At 39.9% G+C, this 12030-nt stretch overlaps 1 protein-coding gene and 1 non-coding gene across 2 annotated transcripts; one reads left to right on the top strand and one right to left on the bottom strand.

Annotated features, from left to right (window-relative positions):
* Nucleotides 1-1444: 1444 nt before the first annotated feature.
* LOC115676789 (transcription factor bHLH61-like) lies at nt 1445-3465 on the top strand. Its single transcript, XM_030599786.2, has 4 exons — nt 1445-2160; nt 2609-2785; nt 2907-3074; nt 3184-3465. Exons 1-4 carry the CDS (start codon nt 1537-1539, stop codon nt 3268-3270), a joined length of 1056 nt encoding a protein of 351 aa, XP_030455646.2. The 5' UTR covers nt 1445-1536; the 3' UTR covers nt 3271-3465.
* Nucleotides 3466-11436: 7971 nt separating this feature from the next.
* On the bottom strand, nt 11437-11657 carry LOC130135628 (small nucleolar RNA U3). The gene has a single exon (XR_008814920.1). It is a non-coding gene; the product is annotated as a small nucleolar RNA U3 (small nucleolar RNA).
* Nucleotides 11658-12030: the final 373 nt, after the last annotated feature.

The following is a 12030-nucleotide window of genomic DNA, read 5'->3' as shown; positions in this document are numbered from 1 at the left end:
TAGCAAAGTTCGGATTTCAATGAAGCGATTGTGACTTGGCTTAGATGTCGAGTCCATATGGAGATTATTAAAAAATATCTAGAATTTGAACACGAAAAGAAACTTTCCTAATTGAGGTAGGTCTCCAAGTTGGAATAGATTTCTACTTTGACTAGGTTTCCAACTAGGAGTTTCCTATTTTGGATCCAACTCTTTTCTATATAAGAAGTAGGTCTTCTTTGTGAAGAGAAATTCAAGAGGCTGCTTCTTTGTGAATTACATCTTGAAGTAATCCGAGAGTGTTGCAGCAGTTAAATCTTTTGGTAAGATTTGTAAATGCTTTTGTGAGATGAGAAATTATTTTATGGGGCATTATGAAGGCTAAATACTGTGTGAGTTATTGTGAGTAATTATGGGCTAGGAAATACTGAGAGTATTTGAGTGCTCAAGTGTGCTTGTAGTTTACATTATATCGCTTGATTTATAGTAGAATCACGTGCTGCTCTTCCCGTGAACATGAATCAGACCAACCTAATCACTTAAATCTAGTGTCCATTTTAATTTATTGTCATATCTATTTTATTGTTCGATCACTTGTTTCCGTAACACTTTTGATCCGCACATCTTCGTTCAATATTGGATTCACACAATTCTCCGAAAGGAGGAAACCTTGTGATGTCTAGTTTCTACAACAAGCGGTTAGATCGTACTTTTGACATCACGATCTTTTCTAAACCGGATCAAGCTGGCTTTTGATAATTTTACCAAATGAATACCTGTTGATTGCCGAAAACTAGAAACAATCTGTATTAGTTATTATTTAGTTCCAAAATTTGTTCCAACAAACCCTAACATTCTCGTCTTACTCCCCTTCCCTTACACCATTGGACCAAGTAATCACCCTCGATATGTGACTCTTGTGGACGGATCCATATCAATCTCGCTGCGACAATGTAGCGTTTGAAAAGTTTCAAGCATCTAGTTTCGTCAAGGAGTTTGTGTGTGCGTGCGCGCGCGCGCGTGTCAAAGAGGGAGGGAGGGAGAGAGAGAGAGAAAGAGAGCTGTTAAGGAAAACGCCAAGGACAGTAAGTAGGAGTACAAATTATAGAGTATGAAAGTCGCGGTGGTCTACGATGGATGCTGCTCTCGGACTGAGGCGGATTTGTGGGTCAAAGCCCTGAGGACAGGGTGATTATAAATTTCTAAGTTTGTCTGATTGGATAAATTCGGCGATAACGACGTCAAATAACCCTCAGAGAGAGAGAGAGAGAGAGAGAGAGAGAGAGAGCAGATTCCATTTCAATCTTGGACGCATAACTAAGCAGCTGCTACTGACATAGAAAAAAAATATGCGTATATGTATTATATGTGTACTGCACTGCACAACTTTACACTATACTTATAAGGGCAATAATAATGCATTTCTAATTAATTACTCATTTATATATTCCCTTCCCACTCGCTTCTCCTTCTCGCTGATCACTCAACTCTATTTCTCTCCTGCCCCCAGAGAGAGAGAGAGAGAGAGAGAGAGAGAGAGAGATAGAGAGAGAGATTATGGAGCTCTCAGAGCAAGGCTTTTTGGAGGAGCTGCTGGCTCCAAGGAGAGAGATGGCCACTTGTTGGACCACTCTCCACCCACACAACGATCTCCTTCTTCCTCCGTGCTGGAGCCTCGACTCTTTGGGCGACAACCCGGCTTTCGCCTCCTCGAACCCTTTGCAAATCTTGTCCCTATCCCACCAACCCGCCGTCTTCGACGATGCCCGCTTCGCCGAGGCCTATCACCCCTTGGACGTTGTCCACACGTACACCGTCCCTCCGGAGCTCGAGTACACCGCGAATTATAACAACGGCAACGACGCATATGCCTCGATGGTGGAGGATGAGGAGATGTGCGACCTCATCGGCAACGACCATTATGGCCAGTGCGCGGAAGAGAGGATGATGACGATGAACAGCTGCAAGGTTGAGGCCTCGGAGCAAGCTGCGGATATCAACAATGGCGGGCTTACTGGGAATACCGATGCCGGGTCGTCATACTGCTTCGAGAAGAGGAGCTCGAGGCCAAAGAAGTTGGAAGGCCAGCCGTCGAAGAACTTAATGGCGGAGAGGCGGAGAAGGAAGCGCTTGAACGACCGGCTTTCCATGCTCAGGTCGATTGTTCCCAAGATAAGCAAGGTGTGATATGATGATCTAACTTGGATTTTTTGTTCCTCTTTCGTTCCCTTCTTTTGTCCTTGATTAAATTGGTAAAATCAGATTTTGTCACATCAGATTCGGTTGAGAGAGAGAGAGAGAGAGAGAGAGAGAGAGAGAGAGAGAGAGATCGGGAGCACACGATCTTTTCTTTCCCTCGCTCTAAAAAGAAAAGACTTGATCAATCAAACTCGACTCTTAACTTGGATGTTAGGCTGAAGTTGAGTACCCAACCGTTTAAGCTGTCCGAAAACGACCCTGTTGACGCATTTGTTTCTTCTTCCGCTAAACCATAAAGCTTCAAACAGCTTTCAACCATCCTTCAGATGATGAAAATGATCTTCAGACTAAGCCTGTGTACAGACTGAATTCTAGTTCCCTTTTCTCTTTGGCTAATGCAAGAATACGAATGGACAATGATCTTTTGCAGATGGACAGGACATCAATCCTAGGAGACACCATAGATTACATGAAAGAGCTCCTAGAGAGGATCAACAAGCTTCAAGATGAAGAAGAAATGGAGGTTGGAACAAGCAGTCCACTCAAATTGATGGGCATCTCCAAAGATCTAAAGCCCAACGAAGTCCTTGTTAGAAATTCACCCAAGGTCTATTTGAACATGCCTCACCTTTTTCTCAGTTTATTTTGATTTTCGCGCTTATCGTGGGCTATGGATTTGAGCAATGAACTGAAATTTTCCTTCTTCTTTTGGTTAATTTGTTCTGCAGTTTGATGTGGAGAGGAGAGATACGAACACCCGGATCGACATCTGCTGTGCCACAAAGCCCGGGTTATTGCTTTCAACTGTGAACACGTTAGAAGCACTCGGCCTCGAGCTTCAACAGTGCGTCATAAGCTGCTTCAATGATTTCTCAATGCAAGCTTCTTGTTCAGAGGTACATGTGATTGATTATAGATGAATCTGTCTGTTGTTATTTTGCTCCATACAGTCTCCATTTAGCTCTGATTTTTGAAGATCTATAATCTCTCACCTTTTTTTGACAGGTAAACGAAGGAAGAGCGCTGTTGAGTCCAGAAGACATAAAACAAGCATTGTTCAGAAATGCTGGATACGGAGGAAGATGTCTTTAGTAGAGAGGTTGCAAAGAAAAAAGAAAGAAAGAAATTGCAAGTGAGGACATGGTTTTCCTCTATTTTCTTATTTGGTGTTCGATTGGATTGGATTGGAGGATCAATTCTTGTTCAGCTCCATCCTCAGTACTGGTTTAATTATGTGTTAGCTACTCCAACTTGGGGTTAGAAATTGATTCCTTTATTTTGCAATAAGGTCCAATTTGTTCTTGTCTTGACCCCAACTTGAATGAAGGAAAAATAAAATATGCAAAAATAAGCTGCGGAGAATAATCTAGTCTCGATTTGTTTAATGAATTAAGAATACGTTTGGAATATATTTTGCTGGTTGTGAGGAATTAAACAGTGAGTTCCTCTGTTCACGCGCTAAAACAATTCCTTCTCTCTTGATGTCACATTCCCAACGTCCGTCCCGCACACACCCAATAATTGCAACGTAGGATTGCATTCAATGGTGGTGTTTTCTCTCTCGTCCATGAATGTTCGACGAATATGCAGAGGTTTTGATTTGTTTAATGCCCAAAAGATGGATGGGCTCTCTTTCCTGCACTGCAATGGTTGCAACTTGCAACCAGCCAGTCGTGATTAATCATTTGAGATAGTATTCGCTACGTATACGTACGTACATGCCCGATATCAGCGAGTGGTACTCTCCTTCCATCAATCCGCATAAGTTTGGATCGACTTGCTAGGCTTGGCTCAAGGAGTCATGAGTTCCGCAGACTTAGAAAATTATAATGGTTGATCAACACGAGTACGAAAAAAGTTCAAATAATAAGATGAAAACAATGTTATATCAGTGACAAATACGTATTTCATCTTCAGTGAGGCTTCAAAGGGTGAAAATATAATGAAAGAAAGAAAAGGATTTGATTCCAGTTTTCCGGATTTGGTCCAATCTGGTTACGATTCTTCTTATGGCCCGATTTCTCTTCCTAAGCTATTTCCTTTCTTTGAGCTCCAACCATACCCGAATAGTAACTTATTCGGAGGTTAAAACCAACTTGATGAGAGATATCGCTAGTGAATCAGGTGCAACTTGAGGTTTAAGCAAGAAGATCAGACTAACAACAAGAAATTGTCGGTTCGGACATTGTGTTAATACAATCCTTTAAAGGGTGAAACATCCCAGGCTTTGCCTTTACCGTAACGGGTCGTAGTTCTCCAAAAGTTCAGAAATTATCCTGCAGTCGAGCATTATTTTTGTCCTTACAGCGACAAAGTCCTACAGATCAGCAACCGGAGATGAAGTTCCACGAGTGCAGAGCCAAAATCAGGTCCTAAGTATATTTACTAATATGAGTGAGAGATTGGCCAATATTCTTTGTTTAACGTATCTATAAAACACAATAACTAAAAACCGTACTTGCTTGAACCTTTTCTTCTGCTAATCAATGTCACGTTTTCATTGCGCACAATTTATGCAGAGGATAACGGTTTCTTTCACTTGTCCTGTACACACGAATTGTGATGAAACAAAGCCACTATTCAAGTGCCAGCGGGCACGAGAAAATGCGGTCTTCGCATGTGAAACCTCCCATGATTAGTTTGACGTATAAAGAACTTTTTGTCCTTTTTCTAATGTAGAAGAAAACATTAAAAGTACATTGATGTTAGCAATATGTACTAAACCTAAACCATAAGCATTAAAAAAGACGCTCAATCGATTTGTGGAGTTTGTTCTCTTTAAGGAGTCACCACACTTGACAGCAAATCATAGAGTTAATCAAATGGGCGATCGTTATCGAAACATGTAACTGATGTGCAATGTACCTTATGGATGTCATTAGTCTTTTCATGCAGTTGACGCGCTGTAAACAAAAAGTTTGCAATAGAAACACACTATATCAACATGGGGATCAAGTCGAGAATGTATGAAGCAATTAAATTCGGAAAAGAGATAAACAAAAGCGCCAATTGACCGCATTTAATCAGAACCCAAACAACTTATTTGTTAAACTGATCAAGGTACTTTCTCATGCACTGCCCTGTTTTTGACCCGACTTATTAATGGAGTGGCTAGATCTATCCAACCAGAGCTAGGAAGTGTGGAGAGTGGCTTCTTATGGCCCGAGGACGACCTTTTCAGGGCATTTCTGAAGAGACTCCAATATATTTTCCGTAACCTATAACTAATTGAAGGTACAGTAGTGAACTTCTTTAGTATGTCAGTCTGCGTTAGTCTCACGTGACTCTTTGATTCGCGACTACACGATACATCAATGTTTGTGCTGATGAGGTGCATCACGGAGCAATTATGTTTTCATCACCAAATTACGAGACAGCAAACTACTTACTACAACCGGCTGCAACGAGGCCAATTTCTACGAAAACCGATCTCCGTCAACGAATATCCTAAATGCATGCCAGATTATGGACAACATCTTCATCTCTTGAGTTGCAATCTCAGGGGTGCGGTTTTTTTCACGGGGATGCAATTTAGGAACTGTCAAAACGGAAGACTCAATGAACTAGAGCCGCAGATGAGTATTCACCATGACTACATCGAAATAATCGAGAGACAGTCGACGAAAATGTAATATATGCGAGCAGCAGGCTTTTCAAATTTTCCAGGGCTCGAATGACAGGAGAGCCAGCCCCTCAAATGCTTTACCCTTCACGTTCCTCGGCTCAATCAAACTCTTCGAACCAACCCTTGATCTGTCTGCTGATGTATCGTTGCTTCAACCATACTTTGGAATAAAAATGACCAGAGTTATCTCAAAACTACCTTCTGAAGATGGCTCCTGCAGAATTTGGTCTTCAGTGTCATGAATTGGAAAGACGATGCCGAGAACAACAATCGGAATTTGAACAACCTGGTCAGATCCTGCAGGTCCAGACTCTTAAGTCCTCACTATAGCGATAGCAGCAACTCTTGCTTGCAAATAAGTATGTGTATCGTGGATTTCAGTCATCAAACCAAAGGACAGTCTTCACACCATCACTAATCTTTTTTATGACTAAATGTCTAACGACATTTAATTTTAGTATCTTTCTCCTTGCAAACGAGTAATCACCAAGGAGCTATACATTTACCAATCAAAGATTTACAAATCACAGCTACATGTAAATGCTGTGATTTCCAGCTGTGATTTCCATATAAAATGTTCATTTGGATTTAACCGGAAAAACTTAAATCATTTCGAAACATAGAAATACGGACATGTAAATTAGCATATAGTAATTTTTTTAATTTCAAAACAATATAATAAGTTTTTGAGGAGAAGTCGACTTAGTAACTTTTTACTTAAAATAAGCCAGAACTTTAGGAGTGATTTGGCCTGTGGACATATCTAGGAAAGCGGATAAAATAAGACCGAGATAGGCGAGTCGGAAATGAATGTCAATTCGCATTTACAAAAGGACTCACCTGCCCAGCCATTCGTGTCCTCATTAATGGTTGCCACGTTATTTTATAATAGATTATTTCTAGGGATATATTTTCCACAATAAGTTATTGTTTCCCCTAAAATTCCTGTAATGGATGCAAGCCACCCAAAGAAGACTCACCAATGCAGGTCAAACTCTAGATTACAAATATGAAAAACACGTAATTCCTGGATTATTACAGACAATTTACAGTTTCGAAAGGAACACAAACTAACTAAGTTTATGGGTGATCGGAGCTAGAAGCCGACAGCACAAGGTCAAAAGTGAACTCACAAAAGTGAGAGCTTGGCAAAATAAAATAAAAGAAACGAAAACTTAGGGTGTATTCGTTTCGCAGAAAATGAATTTAGAAAATATTTTTCAAAAAATAATCGCTTGTATTATTTACAAAAATAAATTAATGAAAAAAATTTCATCGTCCATGAAAATAGTTAAGCATAGATTATTATCGATGATGAAAACATTTTCCGTTGACAAATTTTTCTAAACGATATAAGCAATTATTTTTCAGAAAATATTTTTCAAATCACTCATTTTTCACGAAACGAACGCACCCTTAATGGAAATATGAAAATCTTGCGATTTGGTTAAGTATGCGTGTCTTTCTTCATGCTTAAGATGTCCTTTTTATAGTCACGAGCCTATAGGATCTCACTTTCATATTCTAAGACTCGTTCATCAAGTTCTGGATGCATTCCACAAGTTTTGAATGTGTCCTTATAGTCATGAGTATTTGGGATCTCAATTCCAAGTTCTAAGACTTTTTTTTTTAAAATGTTTTGGACGTGTTCTCCACGTTGTGGACGTGTTTCCCCAATTCTGGAAATGTTCCTCATGTTTTGGACACGATTGGGTTCAAATTCCGATAACATATTTGGTATTCATGTCAACCGTTTCGCCACCTATGTCAATAAGCTTTTGCCAAGTTCCTGATCAAGATCTCCATCACTCTTATATTTTAGACGTAAAAGTCGATAAGATAATCGGCCCACACTTTTCTCGGGTTTTTAACTGGTTTAGGGCCATGCTAGCCACTTCTGCCACATGTATGTCAACCGCTTGTACCATGTCTATGCCAACCGTTTCTGCCATGTGTCTTGTGCCACGTGTTTGTCAAGTGCTTCCGATACCAATCTTCCTATCCTCTTCAATAGCAACCATCCATGCTAGATATGTGTTTGCACCAAAAAATAACCTAACTCTTTTAAATCGACAAACAATGAGTTTAGTTGGTTAAGTGAGTTTGGTTGATTGTGATCGGCATGGTTATCGATAATTGTACGATGTAGTTATTGACTGGTCTATCGATGACCATAATATGCAACTTTCAATAATCATACAAACAACTATTGATAAGCAACGAAGTGCATTTGATCGAGGAAGATTGGTTGACGAGAATGCTTCAATGTATTAAATGATCGACAATTGTATGGCATAAATATCAACATCTAAGAAGAAGAATCATCGACGGTTATGTAGAATCAACATCGATAAGTAGCTAAAGGGTGTTCAACGAAGTTTATGGACCGAACAAGCAAAGACTTGGCCACTCTAAAATTTAGCTAAGTGTTGGAAGCGATGGGAGAACATAAGGACAAGGATATCAATTGAAGGCAAGGATACCGAGTGACGGTTAAGTAACCCAGTGGCTTTGGAAGTTTCAACTGTTTATGGATGAAATCGAAGTGCAAATAAAGGGGTTGGAATCTTGCAAGTGCAATTATAACTGTAATTAGAGTAAAAACTGCTAGTGAACGGTTATAATTAGTGGATTACATACATAGATACATACATACATACATACATATGGTGGCGTGTACTTATGTTGGCGATCCATCATCAGAAACACATATTTCCAGTGTACTTTTATTAGTTCATTAATTGTTTTTCAGTTTCCATCATTTACAATCTTTCATCGTTTGCTTTTTCGTTTTCTTTTTTTTTTTGTATGAAGAAGTTTAGGAGGAGGGGAGGTTACCCCATGTCAAGATCAGTGCGTACCACGGGCCTAGAATGTCTTATAGTCGATTTACAGATCGCCTACCAAAGGGAATTGCCGACAGCGGGATTCGACTCTGGGTATGGTGTGTAGAAAATTTGAACATTACCAGTTGAGCCAACCCACTTTGCACAATCTTTCATCTTTAAATTTGTTGTTCATTTTCTTTGCAACGCCGATTGAACTCTTATCCAAAATCACACTGAACCCATCTAACAAAAAACCAAAAATCGACTTTTCGGTGAAAGATCTTTCACTCTCTGGGTCAACACCCATTTTTTGTAAAACTACATGTCAACTTTAGGTACCAACAATAGCCAATGCCGATCTTGCACATACCAATCCTCGTGTTGGCCAAACTTATACCAATCACAACCTGGTTGGTGTCATTTGCATGACAACTTGTTATCATAAAGTCAATATCTAGCTTAATATGGTTGATGCCTCACAAAGCCGATATCTCTCTCAAAATGATCGATATCTACTTTGACCATTTCTTAGGTGTCTAAAGTTATGGATGTCATTGATACGTAAACTTGGCCAACTAGAATACTAGTTGAAGAAAACCATGGCCTTGTTTTTAGAAAAATAATGCTTGTACTAATGTAATGAATAGAACATAGGGGAGAGCGAGATTATTTTTGCCTGTGGGATTAACCTACTATGGCTTCTATGAATGGTGCACGGTGAGTTTAACGTGGGTGTGCTTAGTTGATCCCGTAACTACTGTACTTAGTTGATCCCATGACTACTATTTCATTTGTAAATATGAATTCATCTATAAGTAAATACTTGTGGACAGCTTTACCATATATTAATGTCGAGTTTATAAATGTAAAGATTGAGTTATTTCCATCATATATGAGTGGTAAATGTTGTGTTTTGGATTGGGTATGGGCTGCCTATAATGGACTGAGCCGAGCCGGTCATCAAGTTGACATTGTCTCCTCAAACATTTTTTAACTAACCACACGTGTGAATTTGGAAAGCAAATCTAAAGTCACCTGATATTTGCACCAGGTGCCATGAGACTAGTAGCGGACATACCAATGCCTGATACCAATGCCTGAGATTATTCGCCATCGCTGGACCTTTATTCACAAACAAGACGATTTTAAACTTTATAGATTGACTTCGTGGTTAAGGAACGGACCTATGTATGTAAGTTAGACGCACGACACATATTCATTTCCTAACATGAAAGGTGCAAACTGGTTCATGTTTGATTCACCCATCCAAGTTATGACTCGCATCTTACCGAATTGTTCATGGTAGGGGATGACTGGGGAGTATGATTTACCTAACTATAGAAGAGAAAAGTTTCAAGAACCATTGCATGAGGCTTCATGTCTTCTTCTTTTGCTTGAGAGGCTGGGCTTAGGACTGATTAGTGCTTATTTTAGAGAGCAAGAGATGGCCCTTTTCGGAGCTAGTAAGTTTGTTCAAGCCCTTGTGCATTTAGCGAGCTACACTGGAGGAGTCACAAGAATTCATGTCAGCCATACATGGATTTCAAAACTTTGATCTCGTGGCATATTTAGTGTCCAAGTTATTAGGCTCAGACAAGATTCCCTCCTCATTGATTTTTTCTATAAAGGTTGAGCTAACAATGCTAAGGGCCGTCCTGATATAGCTTGTGGACAAAAGAAATACAGAAATTTGGTATGGTTGGTTTCTAGTATATAATAAAGTTTGGCTTACTTGGGCCTATTCATTGCAAATTCAATTATCCAGGCTAGTGTACTTCCTTAGAAAGGTGGCATTTATGGGCCTTGACCATTAATATGTAACGGGGACTTTTTGGGGTCTTTGGTCATTGTTTCCTCCTACAGGAAAACCTTTCCAAGCCTTGATCTTGACCACCTTTTACTTCTTTACTTCTTGGGTGCCTAGCTGAAGCTACTTGACGGTTTTCTCTTATTGGACAAATCTCGACTCCACACGAAAGGGCAATATAGAATTTTTTTTCATAGAGAGACCCCCAATGCATCACACGCGAAGAAACCAAAATAAATAGCACAAATCCATTACAAAAGGACAGCACACTCTTGGAGGGACCACAATCAAAATTATACCTTTGATCGATTCTCTTTATTTTTCCTCCTCTTTTTGTCAAAACTTGAAGACCGTCGACTTCAATGTAAACCTAATAAGACCACTCTTCGTCGTTTCTAGCCACAAGCCATCTTCATCTTCGCTCCATATTTTGCCTTCAAGATTGGAATTGGAGTTTCTTAGGGGAATTAGGATTCAAGCATGAGGGTTTAATTTGGGGATTTGGGGCTGATTTGGGGCTATTATGCAAGATCAAGAAACAACGTTGTTTAGCTAAGTAAGAAGAACATCATTTTGTCGAATATCGCCGTAGGATGGTTTGGTGATAACTAGACCATACGTCAAAAAAATCATGCCAGGTTTGGCCAGAGGACTTTCCCTAAAAATTTTAAGACTAAATAAATCCGATGAAAAAGTTTAAGGTTTTATGACGGATTGTACAATTCTCTCAACTAAATAAAAAAATCAATGTGCTCATTGAGGTACAACCTTCTCTCCTTTGCTTTGATAATAAACGGTTATTACCCATTGTTTACAGAGCGTGTTATTTTGTGGAATAACTTGTGTAATGTTGCTGATGGTATTAGAATCACTGCTCCTTGCAGAAACACAAATTCGCCGCTTCTCTCACTCATTCAAACTTCATAGAGAGTGCTTTTGCAAATTAAATGGAATAGAAAAATTACAAAATCGAAAAAGGAGGAGCCAAAAAAGGGTCGAGTCTGTCAGACAGCTGCTTGACCACCCCAGGTAAAACGGTGTTTGCCTGAGAACGATCCTCTACAGCACCAGCTGGTCCACAACGAACCAGCAGGAACCGTTAATCACGCTCTGATCACGCAGCCACGTTTCATCCACCAGACGAAGGTTACTGTCTCCTTAGGTCTCAAGGACACAGAGGTACGAGCCTATAGAACAGATCCTGTTCAAGTAAGGTCGTCCTTTGTCGTCGCTTCGTCCATCCTTAGGAACGCTTCAACTTGTCAACAGACGTGCGATGTGGGATTTCCCTTCTTCCACCGAAAAGCTGCACGACCAAGTAGGCGAATCAGCCCATGGGCCTTAGTTTTGTCTGCACGCGCGGTTCTTGATATGGGCTTCTTGCGGATTTACTTACATTTTGCTACCAGGGCGGGATTTTCTTTCACCCGCTTGTTCTTTGCAGATGACATCTTCTTGGGTTGTGAGGCGAATGAAGAAAAACTTTGATGCGGTAATGAGACTGCTTGGTTTCTTCTGCAACCTTTCGGAGCAGAGAAGATCAACAAGGAGAAATCAAAATTAGAATGCATTGGTCTGACTTAAAATTTTAT

This window comes from Syzygium oleosum, unplaced genomic scaffold (genome assembly GCF_021117445.2).
Source record: "Syzygium oleosum isolate NSW1041296 unplaced genomic scaffold, Sole_v2.1 Sole_v2.35, whole genome shotgun sequence".
Lineage (NCBI taxonomy): Eukaryota > Viridiplantae > Streptophyta > Magnoliopsida > Myrtales > Myrtaceae > Syzygium > Syzygium oleosum.
The sequence above is the reverse complement of the archived record's forward strand: the minus strand, read 5'-3'. Positions and strand labels throughout refer to the sequence as shown.

Excerpts from the sequence above, each read along its gene's own strand:
- LOC115676789 (XM_030599786.2), top strand. The coding sequence starts at position 1,537 with ATGGAGCTCTCAGAGCAAGGCTTTTTGGAGGAGCTGCTGGCTCCAAGG. Across the intron at positions 2,786-2,906 it reads TTGTTAGAAATTCACCCAAG|TTTGATGTGGAGAGGAGAGA; the intron begins GTCTATTTGAAC and ends TTTGTTCTGCAG. Across the intron at positions 3,075-3,183 it reads TGCAAGCTTCTTGTTCAGAG|GTAAACGAAGGAAGAGCGCT; the intron begins GTACATGTGATT and ends TTTTTTTGACAG.